General features: G+C 52.7%; 1 protein-coding gene across 1 annotated transcript in view; it reads left to right on the top strand.

Moving 5' to 3' along the window:
* Positions 1-1,516: 1,516 nt before the first annotated feature.
* LOC103919686 (ankyrin repeat and fibronectin type-III domain-containing protein 1-like) overlaps positions 1,517-16,341 on the top strand; it is a gene marked incomplete at its 3' end in the record, with an annotated part of 187,168 nt that continues 172,343 nt past the window's right edge. Inside the window, exons 1-3 of the mRNA XM_009327232.1 lie at positions 1,517-1,521; positions 4,665-4,858; positions 12,252-12,469. Of these exons, the coding sequence (XP_009325507.1) occupies positions 1,517-1,521; positions 4,665-4,858; positions 12,252-12,469 (417 nt within the window). The remainder of the gene's footprint in view (positions 1,522-4,664; positions 4,859-12,251; positions 12,470-16,341) is intronic.

The raw sequence follows: 16,341 nt of genomic DNA, 5'->3' as shown, positions 1-16,341 counted from the left end.
TTTTTTTTTTTTTTTTTTAAAATTCTTGTTATCCTTTTGTGGCTGTGAGCTCTTTGGGATATGTGTTGTCCCCCTGTACCTGTCACCTTTCACCCAGCTGGGTCTCTGCAAGCTGTTTCAGGGAATGGATGTGGGTGTTTCATTTATTTTTTTCAGTTTTGCAGCCACTGCTTGTGGTAAGAGGCTGTGCGGTTCAGGCTGTGGAGGAGGTGCACACCACCTTCGCCCTCCTCCCTGAGTAGAGGCGCGTCTGCCCTTGCCCCAGTCCAAGAGATGGTTGTGGTGGGTAATTGCTCCTCCTGGCTTGTAGCATCTCTCATTTTTCTGAATCCAGCTGAAACCTTTGCTGAGTTTTTAAGGCCAGGTTGCTAAGTTACACCTCCTTGGAGGAGCAGGCTGAGCAGCGTGTTACAGGCAGGAGCAGCTGCTGGCTGGGAAGATCTGGGAGTGGTGTCCCTTTGCAATAACCGGGCTCTCCTGGCCCCTATCCCTGCCATCCTCTGTCAGTCCTGGGCTAATCTCAGTACCTCATTTAGCTGTTCTTCCACAAACCTTCAGCTTTATAAGCTTCCTTTCCTCGGCAGATTTAGTGAACTAATTGGCTGAGGGTGTGGAAGAGGCACCCACAACTACCTGTGAAACGCCGTGTGGTCCTGCAGGAGGAGCAGCAGCCATTTGGCTTTTCCATCTTCTTTTTTTGAATCCTCATTTGCCTTTTGAGGCTGTGAGCTCTTCAGGACACTCATTGTCCCCCTCGGAGCTTGGAAATGGCTTCGCATGTCAGGGCATACAGCTGTCACCAAGCCACAGCTCTGGAGCAGGCAAGCATGGTCTGGAGCAGCTGATGCCCTGCTCCTCTGCCCCTCTTCCTCTTTAGCCTTCCTCCCTGGCTTAACCTCCTTCTCTCCTTCCCATTTTCTGCAAGCAGCCTGGCTCTGGGAGGACGGGGCGGGGGGAGCTGGACTAGCACAGTGCGTGCTCAGGTTTGCCTGAGAGCTGCTGGGCCTGAGCACTGTGGCAGGGCAAGGGCTTCCTTCTTCCCAGGAATGGGACATCCTTGGAGGGTCACCATCCTTAGGCATTTCCAGGAGATGTGCGGGAGGTTTTCTTGCTCAGTTCCCTAGGAAATCATGTAAATCGGTGAGGTTTATTGGGGTCCTTTTTGGATTGTGAGTAGTGGTTTTAAGGTGACTTGTCCCCCCCTGCTTGCTATCTCTGTTGTGTTGCTGGATTTCTGCTGTGGCTGGTGTGGTGACTCTGTCCTTCCCCTGGGTAAGCTGGAGGCTCTGTCCTCTCTAGGTTGGGCTGGGAAGTGCTCTCTGGAGAGCAGCTTCTCCCTCATCGAAATAAGCGGGGAGGACAGGCTGGGGGTGTGTGTGTGTGCAGTTGCTTGCAGGAGGGATGCTGGATCTGGCTTTCCCTCGTTTAACTTGCATTAACCTTTTCTTTATCCCTCCTTTCCCTTTTATCTCTGCTCAGCCCTTCCCCTTTCTTTCCCTGGGGTGATGGAGAAGCCATGCGGTAAGGACATCACCATCGCCAGACGCGGCACATCTTTTGAGATGTGTTCTGCCTCTTCTTTTCGCCTTTTTTGTCACAGTGGCTTTTTTTGTTAGCTTGTTTGCTTTCAGTAAAAGCCTGGGGAAGCAGCACCCGTGTCCCCCGGGGTGTCACGGGCTCTGGCTCGGGTGGGGGATGCTGGAGCAGTCAGCTGGGCTTGCACCCTGCCTGGCACAACCAGCTTGTGCCCTGCAGCTGTCCCCAGGGCTGGTGGCAGGGGACCTGGCCCTGGTGACTGTTCTCACATTTCCCCATCTGTCTGCAGACTGGGAGTGATGAAGCTGTCACTGGGCTCCTGCCTGAGCTCTCGCATGCAGCCAGACGGATTTTTCCACCCTTGTCAAGACTTGATTATGTGCTCTCCTTTCTACCAAAACGCCGAACAGCAGCTAAATATAGGCTGTAACAGTGTTGATTATGGCTTTTCTAATTGAGCTTTACACTCCATCAGGTATCTTTACTAATGGAATGTGGCATCCTTGATAACGCCTAGCTGTGGAGCCTGCTTGGGAAGCATATGTAGATGAAATGTGACTTCCCGTTGGCATCAGGTCCTGGCTGACAGTTGCTGCTGAGGCCTCTGGAGTTGTGCATGGGATGGTAGATCCATGGAGCTGGAGTGTGCTGGGGAATTTGAGTTCAGATTTCAGATCTAAATGGGTTTCTAGTTGCTTTACTTTTTCTGATATAAATTATTGTCTGCAGCTATGCAGCTTAAAAATTGCTCCGTTAAGGGTGTGAATTCTTCCCTTTTTACCCCCACGTGATTTGTGTGAGTGGCACTGTAGGCACAAAGGGATGTTAGCACTTAAAATGCTAATGCCATTCTGCAGGTGATGGAGCTATAAGCAGGTGTGTTTAAAAGCACTGATATTTAAATGCAAGAAAAAAAGAATGTTTTGAACTCTGGCAGAGCCCAGGACTCATTTATGCAGCACAGCGATGTGTTAAGTTACATTCCTGTTGTCTTGTGCCAGTGAAATGTGTTACAATGAGAGGTACATACGTTTTACTGAAATAGAAACAACTCAGGATGCTAATTCTGGCTTTGTAACTCCTGGCGTAGCTTGTTTTCACATCGATGCAAGTGAAGCATGGGGCTTGGAGTGGGCAGGATGGTGCAGTGTGCCCAGCGCAGCTGCGGCGGTGCCTCTCCAGGGCCAGGGCAGTGCTGTCCCTGCAGCCGTCCCAGTCCCCAGAGTGCTCAGTGACAGCTCTGTGGAGCAGAGCGGCATTGCCCGGGAATCAAAGGCAAATGCAGTTAATGCAGAAATTAATAAATTTCTGAACCTAAATGTCGAAACGTGGTCCCCATCCCTGCTCTGATGGACGCATCTTTTAGGGTCTGGGTAAGAGGCCCTGGCGGTGAGTGCAGGGGCTGCCCCAGCAGCTGTGGCTCCTGCCCTCTACCCGAGTGCTGTCCGTGCCCGTTGCTGTGCACCCGATGCATTACCGTCCCGCAGGAGCCCTGCACGGTGCCGTAGCTCTGCCTCGGCCCCTGTGTCGCTGCTTGCCTGTGAATTATATCAGATGCCGACACCAGTCAGGAGCTGCTGTCACATTTGTAAAGGGAGTGAAAAATGATCATAATAAACGTAGCGGTGATAGGCAGCCACCCAGGGTCAGGAGCTTTTGCATGATAGACTCTCCCTGTGTGACCTTGAGGACTGGCTTAGTGGAAATAGGATGAAATTTAGTGCTGTAATGTGCAGGGAGGCAGAGTGTTCACCCTGCCATCCACTCTGGGAGCTCAGCTTTGCATGATGCTCTGGGACAGGTAGATGATGCCAGGTCTGAGCGGGAGGGAGGGCAAGCGAGGGGTGTGGAAACAGCCATGGGGAGTGAAAGCTCATTTTGTGAGAGGAGGCTGAAAGAACTTGCCTTAATCAGCCCGGAAAAATGCAGGCTGGAAGGAGCTGTGAATGAGGTATAAGGGAAATTAATCATGGGAGCAAACACCAGAGACGGGGAATAATTATTTAAGCTAAAGGTTAATATTGGCACAAGAACAAATGAGCATAAACCAGTTAAGAATTGAATTTTGGATGGAAATTTGAAGGTTTCGTACCATTCAGTATGAGATTTGGGAACAGCCTTGTGTGAGGAGGGGCCCTTTGCCAAGCCCCCTCGGGGGGTGCTGGGGAGCTTGGTTGGGCTCAGATGTGGGCTCCGTGACAGTGGGGGATGGGGCTGGACAGCCTTGGGGTGATCCCGGCCTGCAGCCCTCTGCACAGGGTGATTCCCCCCATGTGTCCTCGCACCACAGCGGTGCTGGGCACCCGTTCCGTTTTATCAGGTTTCTGGGATCTTTGCAGCCTGGCCTGGGCCAGTGTCATCCTGGAGGACAGCACCTGAGGCCCATCCCTTGAGGGACACTGTGGGGTGAAGCAGGAGAAAGTGGACCTGCTCCCATGCCCCACTGTGAGGCTCGGCATACTCTGGGGTTTTGGAGGAGAAGGAGGCTCGTGGTCACGCTGCTAGCACATTGGTGTGCATCTTGGTCACCCCCGCAGCTTTTGAGCCCCATCATCAGACTTGGTTGACTTTTGACCCCACAGAGACCTTGAACTTGTGTTCCTGTATGTTGCATGACACCTTTGTGACCTCTATAGTGCCTGCTGCATGAGTCTGTCTTGCTATAGTCTGAGCCTTCCCTATAGCACCTGTCCTTGGGACCCCTGAGTGACCTGGTTTCCACCACAAAAAGCATTCTGCTGTCTCAAGACGATGCTCAGTGCTAAGTGGGGTTTTTAACTTTCTTAAAGGGAATTTGTATCATTTCAGTCTTGAACCCTCTGGTTTGTTTGCTTAATTCTGATTATCTGTGAGTTTTGAGGTGGGGTGGCTGCTAGAATGCTTCATGTGCTGTTTATGCTGATTGTGGCTTGCAGCTCAAGATGCAAATCCTAATTAAAATACACTGGCGAAGGGAGAAGGCTTTACTGAAATAGCTGCAGCTTTGCAAATGAAGGGTGCAGTTTGGTGTTGGGAAGGACCATATGCTCTCAGTCCAGTGACAGCGTTATGTGTTACAGAAGGGTCCTGGCTTGAAGAAGCCATCTCACTGACTGAAAGGGGTATGCCCTGTGTTTTCTCCCCTCAAGGTCTCTGGACAGAAAGCTGCAGCGACCGCTCCTGGGGAAGTCCCGGACACTGCCCAGCATCCCGCAGTCCCCGGTCCTGAGCAGGCTTCCCCTCCTCGACTCCACGGCGTACAGGGAGGAGATGCCGGAGCAGAAGCCCTATAAGAAGCACTTGGCCTCCGACCGCCAGAAAGGCTGCACAGTCCCTTCTACTGGTGAGTGCCGCAGCACTGGGACGAGCTTCCACCCCATTCTACCAGGGGGCCTGCAAAATCCTAGCAAACCTTTCCTGCTTCTTTAGGGGCACGAATAACAAAATAAATCCAACCCCAGTCTGTGTGGCATTTATCCTGCTCCAAAACCAGCCCTTCTTGATGAGTTTGGAGTCTTCCCCCCTGCCCCGTCTGAGCCTTTCTTTGAGCCTCTTACTTAAACCTCCCCGTTTTTCATATTACGCTGATGAAAAAGCGGAGTTGGCTCGTCAAAGCTGCCCGATGTGGGGAGGTGATGCTCAGAACCTTCTGTCTCTGGGTGAGCTGCACCTCCTGCCCACCCATGCTGGGGCGAGCTGCTGCCTCAGTGGCTCTCTGGCCAAAGTGCCTCTTTTCTATGGCGTGAAGCAGCTTCAGGGTACTCATTGCTGGTCTCCATCAGGAGGAACGGCAGAGAGCGGCACGGCTGTGCTCTTCCCACAGTCCTGGCCTGGGGTGGGAATCTGCTGTAGCAAATGCTCCCCAGCCTGGTAGTGTGTGTTGGCCTTCAGGTCAACTGAGGGTTTTTATCATGTTCTTCTACTCTTGTGCTGATCCTGATGAAATACTAATATGGTTGGGCCAGCTGCTCTGAACAAGTTTATTGGCAAAACCATTGATGGCCGAAGTGTTTCAGTGCTTTTGGTGCCAGTGGAATCGCGCTGGGGGCATAAAAATGATGGGGAAAGGGATTATTAGCACTGAAACAAAAATAAGGCCTGCAAGCCAGGGCTGACAATCCAGCGCTAAATAAAATCCTTATAAAGCAGCTCCCTTCAAACAGCACCCTTGGATTTTTTTTTTTATTTTTATTATTTTTTTAAATCTAACCTGCTGTCGTGGTTTAACCTCAGTCGGCAACTGATCACCACACAGCCGCTCGCTCACTCCCCCCACCCCGGTGGGATGGGGGAGAGAATTGGAAGAGTAAAAGTGAGAAAAACTCATGGGTTGAGATAAAAACAGTTTAATAATTGAAATAAAATGATAATAATAATATGATAATAATAATAATACACAAAGCAAGTGATGCACAGTACAATTGCTCACCATCCGCCGACCGATGCCCAGCCAGTCCCCGAGCAGCGGCCCCCCCCGGCCAGCTTCCCCCAGTTTCTGTACTGAGCATGACGTCCCATGGTATGGAATGTCCCTTTGGCCAGTTTGGCTGTGCCCCCTCCCAGCTTCTTGTGCACCCCCAGCCTGCTCAGTCGGTAGAGCACGGGAAGCTGAAAAGTCCTTAACTAGTGTAAGCACTACCTAGCAACAGCTAAAACATCGGTGTGTTATCAACTTTGTTCTCATCCCAAATCCAAAACACAGCACTGCACCAGCTACTAGGAAGGAAATTAACTCTATCCCTGCCGAAACCAGGACACCTGCTCACAGTCAGATCACTGTGAGCTACCCAGCAGAGCAGCTGTCCAAACCCTGGATTAATTTTAATGCTCTGCAGGCTGCATTTCATTTCCTGGTGCTAGTAATTCTCCTAGAAGTTGTGCACAGAGAGGATCTTGGCACATCGCTGAGCCCATCCTGCTGCAGTCGTCACAGCTGCGCTCTTGGGTGTGCTGCAGCACCCGAGCGACTGCTCTCTGTTGCATGCAGGACCCGTGGTTTTCCTTTCAGCCCATCAAATTGTTAAAGTGGGTCTCGGCATGGGAGGAAGACCCATGGGAAAGCTTGTGTAGCTGACTCCTGGGGACACGAGGGAGTGGGACACTTGTGAGTAGGTAGGTAATTGCAGGCAACTCCGTTGCTTGGAATCGAAGACGGCTTGTGAGGTTCTGTGAGCCCTCAGGATTTCCTGGGTCATTGTTTGCAAGGACAGACCTGAATAAATGGTGGAAGTCTGCCTCCTGGTAGAGGGCAAAACAAAGTGCTTTGCAGGACTTGTGCCTGAGAGAGCAACCACCATGGAGGGCATGGCATTCAGAGCACCCTTCAGCACCTGGCAGGTCCCTGGTTGGTGTGCTGGTGCTTCCAGGGAGCTGTGCTGGAGGTGGAGGGAGGGAGTGGGAGGCTGGTGTAAGACCGTGGGATGAAGTCCCAGCATGAGTCAGACCCACTGCAAACCTCATCACCTTCTGCTGCAAACGCCTCCTCTCATGTGAATGCAGACGTGCTTGTGCACCGTGGAACAGCCACCCTAGAGCAAACCCTGTGCACAGCCCTCCCTGCACAGGGGGTGTAAGGAAGAGCCCTGATTGCACGTAACGAGTGTTTAGGATGTTGCTTTATTCATGGCTGGAAGGTGCTTAGGATACCAAGAAGAGGGAAGAGTATGAAAACCCTTGTAGGTTGGAAGGCTCCCTCCACACCCAAGAGTCTTGAATGAATGAATGAGGAGTTGTTTTCTGTCCAAATCCTCCCAGGTTCTTTTCCTGGCTCCTTGATACTCAGTTAGGAACTGCTAATTAGGTACTCATTAAGGCTAACAGCATGCTATCGTGGAGGAAAAAAAAAAAGATGCTTTTCTCAACAGTGCCTGGTTATTGTATCAGTCTTTCACAGCCTGGATCATGGGTTTGGCAGTATTTACCTGCAGTGCACAGCACTAAATTTGTCTGAGCCCTGGGACAACAAGCAGTGGCCTCGATCAGTGCGGAAGATCTGGCCTCGCTTGCAGGGATGCAGCAACCCTCAAGCTGCAGGGATCGCGCTACTAGCAGGGTGTGACATCTGGACAGCAGGACAAGAGCGGAGCAGCGCATGGCTGCTGGGAGGTTAACGAGCCCCGGTATGCTGATGAGGAAAGCAGGATTCCCACAAGTACTTATGAATGAGAGCTGGGCTGCAGGGTTTCAGGAGGGAGAGAAGATCCTTTCCTTAAAGAACTTGTGAATTTGCTTTGAGCAGGTGCCATCACTCCCCATTCGAGGCGGGGGACACATGGCCAAAGCCACCTTGGGAAGAGGCTTGCCCACAGGGGTGCAAGGCTTTGGCAGGAGCAGGACTGTTCGTGGGAGAGGTGGTAAGCTCATCTTCAGGGAGGGTTCACTGCTCTGCGGGGAAGAAACCGGGCTCTGGCTCGCTGCTGTCCTTGGGGCTGCAAGCAGAGGAGTTGCCAAGTGAGGTGGGACAAGCTGTCTCTTCCTTCATGGATGAGATGCAACATCCTCATCTGACCGCTGGGACATGTTCCCCAGCCATTAGCTTTGTGTCCCGTGGTTCCAGTGTGGCAGTGCTGGAGGAGGGGAGTGCCCTGTCACTCTGTGGGAGCTTACAGGAGATTGTCCTGCTGTGGCCCCACAGCTCCTATGCAGGTCCTTGTGTGGGCACCAAGGTGTCTGATGGGGAACCGGGACCCTGAGGATGGCCAGGAGAGCTGAGGGATGGTGAACTGGGTTTCCTGTTGGTCTTGTTTTGTTGTTCCCCTCCAGGTAACCTTCAATAAGTGGTGGTGTGGTCAGTTGGGACAGGCTCCAAGCTCTCCATCCTTTACCCCCTCGCCTGGAGCAGCTCTCCTAGGTTAACCCAAAACTCCTGATGGCCATAAGCCCAGGATATAGCAAGGGGGAGACAAGAGCAAACAGGGCTTGGTCAAACAGGGGCAGCTCCTGCATTGTCCAAACCATTATCTGTTTGGTGTCATGTTTTGCAGGCTTCACACGTGCTGGCAGCACAGAGAAATGAGCTGCCTTTTGCTTGTCCTTCCTTGTTCTGTGCCCCTGTGAAGTTTTAGGGGTGGGACTGAGAAACACTTTGTGTTGCACCCTTCAGGGGCTTCTTCTCAGCCTTTGGTTGCCTGCAGCTCATACCTGCCAGCCTGCACAGGGAGGTTACTGCATGTGTTTTGCATGCCTGACCCCTTGCAGTTCCCTCTGCCTTGCACCTGCAAGGAGCAGACCATGCTGGAGCTCTTCACTGCATCCTCTCTCCCTTGTCTGTCGTGCAACATGCCGAGCTCTTCAGAAACTGGCTCCATGCCCCACTGTGAAGCTGGGAGGAAGCTAACTGGTAGCACGGTTGGTGTGAGCTTATTAGGAATTATGCCCATGGGAGGAAAAGAAAGAAGTTGAAAGGAAGCGGCTGGATTTGAGCTTAGACCAGGACTCTGGAATTAATTTTCCTAATACTCACAGGGATGTTTTGGGTGGCTTTCCACAACGTCTGGATGAGTGTCAGTCTTGCATCTCTGTTGAACTTAGTGGGGGCATACGGCCCCCTCCTCAAACAGCTTTGCTTGTGAAGATGCCCACCTTGTGCTTTCAACTGGGTAGTGGTGCTGGTTCCCGTGCTCTTCTCCGTGGTGATGTGCTGTTGGATGAGAGGAAGATTCCTGGCTCTGAGACTTCAGCCCGGTACCTGGGCAATGTGCCACCCCCTGTGCAAGGGAGGAACAGAAGGGCCTTTTTACACTAGCCCATGCATCGGCGTTGGTGCTGAGGAAGATCTTTCGTGTTGCTCACAGCAGCTGAGGGATCAGCCTGTCCGTGCTGAGAGAGGAAGTATTGGAGAGGCAGCCGGTCTCTGTCCTTCCTGCCCCTCCATCCTTTGGTGCATGTCCTTACCAACACTTCAGATTCAGAAAGAAGAAAGATTTTGCAGCAATCGTTATTGCTAAGCACAAGAAGATGCTTGATCTTTTTAGAGGTGCTGATGTTGCCAGGCATAGCTCTGGACGGCAGAGAGGTGACCAGCTTCAAGGCAGAAGGGCATAAAGATGGTTGGACTCCAGCCTGTGGGCTTGCTCCTGTCCCTGGCATTTCCTCTCCAGGGACTTCTTGATCTTTCCCCTCTGACCTCTCCAGGTTCTGGGCTTGATCATTGATTTACTTGTTTGGTAAAAATCAGGAACAAGCTCCTTCAGCGTGTAGAAAAGCTTTTTGGGGTAGGCAAGGTCCTGGCTCTCCATTCCCGGGGAGGAGGGACTGTAGGCCTTCTGCTCGAGCAGGGGAGAGGTTTGGAGGGGAGCAGCTCTGCTGCTGGTCCTGCTCCAGGGCTGCGCTGGAGGATGCAGCTGCCTGTTAGTCCCTTGGAGAGAGTAGAGACTGAGAACAGCAAAATCAGTGGGAAACTGGGATCAGTGAGACCAGATGTGACCCTGTTGGTTTGTGGGGCTTGAACACCAACCCCTTCATCCTCAGGAGAGGCGTCCCACATGGAGGAGTGGGTGTAGTGGGTGGCTGTCCTTTCCCTTGTACCCTGGCAGCTGGGCTACGTTCAGCCCACAGCCTTGGTCCTCCCTCACCCAGGGCGGCAGAGCAGTGGTGGCCACGTCTGGGCATGCTGTGGGGCTGGGAAGGGATGGCCTTGGGGACAGAGGATGCTGTAAGTGGGGGCTGAGGCATTGCAGACGAGCAGGGGGCACCAGGGCTGGTTCCTCCTCCTGTGTGCGATTGTCCTGCGTGGTGGGTGGATCTCCTCCCGGGCTCGGTGCCTGTGTCACGGCGTTTCCTGCTGCGTCCCTGGAGTGATGCTACCTCGCAGTGGCAGTCTGGATCTGGGCTCCGATTGATGTGTTTGTGCCTTGAATAATCACAGCTTTCAAACAGCAGTTCATGTGTTGTATGAGTTGACATTTGGAGAGGAGCAGCAGCAGCTAATTAAATTGAAAGTAGCGGGGGGGAAAAGAAAGATGCACTGCTAGGTAGTGCTGTGCTCCAGGTTGCCTCTTTGTTCGCGTTTTTAAGCTCTCTGCCTTTCTCTTCTTCCCTCTTGTCCTCTCTGTTCTACTGGTTTCGACTTGGTGCCTTCAGATCCACTGGCAGGACTTTGCATGCAGCGAACTGTCTTTGTACCTTAAAAAGCTTGGGGAGCTTGGGGAAGAGACGTGTTTGTTGGGATGCAGAAGATGGAGCGGCCAGTCGCCGCTCTGAGGCTGCGGTGGCTTGTAGTCCAGCCTGTTTCTCATCATATTCAATGTAAAACCCACAGCCTTGCTGGGTAAACTACACTTCACTCACTGAATTGTGGCTGGTTTTTACCTTAGGACCTTTATCTGCTTTAAACTCTGGAAGTATTTTGCTCCTCAGCCCTGGCGTAGCAATGTCACGGTCATTCGTGCTCGAAGATGCCGGGTTTTTCAGAAAGCAGAGGCAAATGATCTTGCCTTGGGAAGATGCTGCCTGCAGGAGGAGAGTTTCTGAAGACGATCATGTGAGATGCCCTTTTGGGCTGCAATGGCTAATAATTGATCATTTTTACAAGAACTGAGCAAGAGGGTTGTATTGTTTATTTGTTATGGCTATTGAGAAGTGATTTTGGCTGGGGGGTGGGAGGCAGGGCAGACTCCATGTGTAAAGACAAGTTTGGCAACAAAAAGCATGTGGCATCCAAGCTCCTCGGAAAAGAGCAGAACAGTGATATTATGGAGACATTTCCAATTGTGTTTTGTTATTTTCCCTTTTGTTGCAATGAAATACGGTCAGTCCTACCCCGGGGGCGCTAGCTCTGCGTGATGCCGACTGTCCTCTGCCGCTGCTGCTTCCTCAGTGTCGATGAGGTTTTGTCTCCAGGCGCTCCAGCCCTGCAGTGCTGCCTCAGGTGGTGCTGCTGGCGATGGGCTGCGCGGAGCTCGAGGAGACCGGAGGTCTGGTTTCTGTCCTCAGTTTGGCTGTTGATTTGCTCTTGGACGTGCCATGAAGAGTTTTCTGGAGGAGGAGATGGCAGTAAATCCTTTTGCGATTTGCAACATTTGTGGTGTCTCAGTTTTCCCATTAACAAAGCAAGTTTTGTTATCATTACCAAGAACTGAGCATGTGAATACCTGCAAGAGAGAGGTTTGATACAGGCGTGTAGCATTAATGCTAGCAGCAAGAACTGCGTATGGTTCTGACTGTAGGATTTTTATTCCTTTAAAAAAACCAAAAACACCCAAAACACTTTCTTTTAATGTGGAATGTCTTATTCGACTTGAGGTGATGAAGAATGAGTGAAATTTTTTATTTCTTTATAAATGACCCTTTTAAATGGGATAACTCTATTAAAGGTAAATAGCAGGAAGTTTTTAAGTATTAGGATTTTGATCTGCTGTTTTTTCTGAGTAATAATATTTATACTGCAGTAGTGCCTGGAGGCCCTGACTCTGGCCAAGTCTTCGTTGTGCTCAACTGTATTTGACCAGTTCCTGCCAGGAAGAGGCTGGGGGCTGTGGGTACATGAGGCTGGACAGGGTGGGAGCAGGGGATGTTGCCTGGGGCAGGGAGGACCAAGGGGTACGCAGGGGCTTGTGGCGGGGACATGCCCTCTGACCCCCTCCAGGCAGTGAGTTCTGCAGCACCTGTACCCCACGGCACGGCAGTGCGTGCAGGATGGGCAGAGGGGGTCTGGGCTGTCCACCGGGCATCCCCGCTGGTGGGCTGGAGGAATAGGACGTGGCTCTGATGGGGTGGCATGTCCTTCTGCTCCCCAGGGGAGGCCTGGCGGCTGGAGGACGACTGCACGGATCCCCCCAGGGACCCCCAGCTCGGCACAGCGGTGGAGGACGCCCCCTTCAGCTACTTCCGCACCCGCTCCTTCTACATGAGGAAGAGCCTGTCGGTTGACAACCACCTGGGGTCCCTTGGCTATGCTGTCCACCCGGCAGAGACGAAGGCCGAGCGCGTCAAGACCAAGCTGCGGCGGCAATTCGTGAGTATCGGGGCATCCGCCTCCCCTGCGTTCACACACACACGCGGCTTCCCAAAAACACTGACATGTCGGAGAGCTATTTTTATGTGCAGCATTACCAAAACAACAGAAAAAGAGGCCACTCCAGCCTGGTGGAGCAGACGGCGGCAGCAGCTCGAGTTTGCCTACATCATGGCAGAGCCTCGCCTGCCTCGCCTGGCAGGGTTTTTGGCTCCCCGCTTCCCCCTGGGCTGTTGCTGGCTCGGAGGCGGCTGTTGCTCAGCCGGGTGATGCGTGGGGCGAGTGCCTTGTCTCTGGGCGCTGCCATCCAAAGTATGAAACAAGGTTGAAAGTAGGAAATAAGTTTTCCTGTCCTCCCTCTCCCCTGCACAAGAAACTGGGTCTTTTTGAGGGTTTGCAGATGGGCATAGCAAGGGGCTGGGGTGAGCAACGCTTGAGACCCTAGGGCAGCGCAGCCCTTTCTGGCCCTTCAGAGCATTCTGGTGGCAGGACGTCAGGGCTGCGCCGCGGCTGCGGGAGACTCTGGTCAATATTTAATGGGCTTTGCCTCTTCTCTTTCCCAGAGACACCTAATATAGGGGCTCGTATGGCCTTCCTCCTGCCTCGTTACTGGCCTTGGGGTTGTAATGAGGGCTCGGGTGTCCCCGTGTTGAAAAGCACTCGGTGTTGGCTGGAAATGGGTGAGAGCATCGGTACAATGGGAGCAGAGGGGGGAGTGGGTGCCCATGCGACTCAAAGTGCTGCCAAGAGCTGCTGGCTGAGGCAGCGGTGCTCACCCTGCCCATAGGCTTCGGACAGACACATCTTTGAGACCCTCTGGCCCCAAAGTCACTAACTTTCCTCTAGCCCGGAGGAGGGGCTGATCCCCCTGCCAGGTTGCACAGACTGGTGCTGCTTCTGGTGTCCCCTGGGCTGCGTCACTGCTGTAGGGTGTGGTTTTGGGGGCTCCCCCCCTCTGCTTGTGCTTGGATGGACTGTTGAACGTAGCCGCTCCTTTTCTCCCTGAGAGGACAGTTCTGACCTCAGCAGCGTCTTGACACTTTTCTGTGTGCAGCAGCAGTGGATGCCCATGAGGGTGAGTCTGGGGGAGCTGGTCACGACCCTGGCACTGCCAGCGGCACCCCTGAACCGTCTCTGTGGGAGCTGCTGCCTCTGGCTCGGGAAGCAAGTGAAAGCCTCAGGGATGGCGATGAGCAGAAGTGGGATGGGGCGTCCGATGAGCGGCTGAAAGACGTTGGAGGTGTTTAAGATGAGGCAGTCCTGCTGTGGGGTAAGGCATGGATATCCGCTTTATCTGTCTTTCAGCCTGGATCTGCAGCCCCCAGCTGCACCCAGGAGGGCAGAAAGGAGAGGAGGTCGCTGAGATGTTGGGGACAATTCCTCTTTCGGAGATGGTTTTTCAGTATCTCTGGGACCTGTCGCCCACAGCCTCCCTTCTGCAGCGGAGATGGGCACAAAAGGCATGGAAGGACTTGGGCTCTCAGCCCAACCAACGTCCTGGTGCCTGTGGAGAGGTGGGATCTGTCCGTGCCCATGGGGCAACCTGCTGCCCCTCGCCTGTGGGGCCAGTCCACTGCCTGCTCAGTGCCATGCCGGTAGCTCTCTGTGCTGTCTGCAGCTGGTTTGCTTTGGCCTTTGACTTCATGAGGTTTTGGGGACCTTAGCTTTCCTTGGTGTACCCATGGAGCTGATTTATGTCCATCAAGGAACAGAGCAGAATTTTTGTAGGGTGATTTTTTTTTTTTTCTTTCTCCCTTGCCTATGTAATTTCTGGTTTGTTTTAACAGCTAAAACATGTTGCTGTGGGCTTGGCCATGAGCTGTGACCTTGTGAGACCTACTGAGAAAAGCAAACTCATTCTACCTTGAAGGGGCATCATCAGGGCCCTTTGATGGAGGCTCGGGGCAGCGAGTGTGCAGGAAGCTGAGCCAGCAGCTTGTTAGCTGAGGCTTGGGCCGGTACGGGACCAGTATTCCCCACACAGCTAAAGAGCCTGGTTTTTAAGTTCAAAGTAAAGGTCCTGCCAACCTGGGGAAGTTATTTCCAAGAACAGGTAGCTAGTGCCGGGCTCCATGTCCTCCCAAGGTTTGCTAATTACTTTCCATCTCTGTGCTAGAGACGTTGCAGTTTCCCCTGGGTTCGTGTTATGCCCTGGCCTGCTGCACAATGCCTGCTCTGCCCAGCCCCGGCTCTCTGAGCGTGGCTGGTGGAGGAATTGGTGCCAGGTGAGAGCCGCTCTCCTTGTGCATGGCAGAGCATTTACAAGAGAGAATATGATTTGCCTTTCCTGCAGTGGCTCATCTGGGACCTTTTAGGAAAGTCCATATTTAAAGCTTGATTCATTTTTTCCGGGCTGTTGCACTTACCCAGCTCGTAATGTTAGATTTCTGGCTTTGCTCTTTCCGCGCTGACAGTCTGAGCTGCCTTTGCCTTGTGATGTGGCTGCTTGGCTTTTTATTTTGGGAATTGCTGAGACTGAGGGAAGAGGCTCCTGATACAGGGCTTTTGGGGAGGCAGCTGGGACCCTAACCTGGCAGGGTGGATGGAGATGGGGCAGAGCTATTGCCTGCGTGCATCCTGGGCTGTGCAGCTCTCTCGCATCCATTTGATGCTTTCTGCCTAACGAAGGCTTTGTGTTGGTCATGGGCATCTAAGCTTCTCCAGGGGAGAATTTATTGTAGCTCATCTGAAAACATTTGAGGCTTGCCTCCCTGCACCCCTGGGGTATGGCATGCTGGAACACTGCTGGTGTTGCCGAGGCATCTTTCTGCTTCCCTGCTGGTGCAGAGGGAGCACCGGCAAATCCTGCTCTGGCCCCGTTCCCCAGGAGCGGCCACCCTTTCCGTGTCTGCCGGAGGCGAGCACGCCTGCCTTCTTCCAAGAGTGCGATGGGGGGCAGATTTCCCCCGGCCATGTAGCTGGTGGCATGTGTCTGCGGTCCCACTGCTGGCATGTGATGGATCTGCGTGTACAGATTACTTGAATTTGCATAATTTGAATTTTAAATTAATTCAAATTTTTGTGATTGTCAGAACCAGTTTTCTTTCTAATAAGCCTTTCCTTTTAACTCCTCTAAGGCTTGTAATGTTGTCGACGTTTCTGCCTTTGAGAAAGAGGATCATTTGATTGCTTTTGACATCTGTCTCTCACACGGATCCCCTGCCTTGCTCCAGTGGGTCCAGCGTGTCCGTGCTGTGACAGAGGCAGCGGCCATGGCTGGGGCTGTGCTCTGAGACCTTGTGCGTATTGTTTTGAGTCGCTCAGTGATGGGCAAGGGACTGTTTTGGGTTTCGTGCCCAGCTAGATCTGTGCTGCCTCCGAGACGGGCAGCGAGGGGCAGGGGTGGGACCTTCTGCAGTGTCCCTTGCCTGGGGGGAGGAGGAGAGCGACGATGGCTGCGTTACAGGCTGTGGTGAAACTTCTTGTCTTCATAGGTGCCCTGATCAGTGAAGGCAGAATTAACCCTATTAAACTCAGTATTAGCCTTATGGAGCATTAAAGGAGGCCAACCAGGACTGAGTCACTGTCTGTGATGACTGCTAGGACAGTCAGTGCAGATTACAGCAGGGCTCTGAGTGAATTTGTACTCTTTCTTTTTCCCCTTGGGATTTTGAAGTACTCTGTATCTAGGCCAGTTGTTCTGGTGTTGCCCACTGATGTTGTGACGTTGTAAGGAAACCTATTAAACTGACAGCCCAGATCCCACTGCTCCCCAAAAAGGAAGAGCCAGCAGTGCCTGGGGTCCCTGCCTGCTGGCTGCTGGGTCATTAGCTTGAGTTGCAGCAGGTCTCTATCCTGACTCCTCTGAAACGAAATGCTGCACTTTGTGCATCACAGAAGAGTTGGCCAGTTTGCGCAGGTGAGATGGAGGA

Source organism: Pygoscelis adeliae, unplaced genomic scaffold (genome assembly GCF_000699105.1).
Source record: "Pygoscelis adeliae isolate BGI_AS28 unplaced genomic scaffold, ASM69910v1 Scaffold461, whole genome shotgun sequence".
In the NCBI taxonomy this organism is placed as follows: domain Eukaryota; kingdom Metazoa; phylum Chordata; class Aves; order Sphenisciformes; family Spheniscidae; genus Pygoscelis; species Pygoscelis adeliae.
Note: the sequence above shows the minus strand (reverse complement) of the source record. Positions and strands in the feature narration are given on the sequence as shown.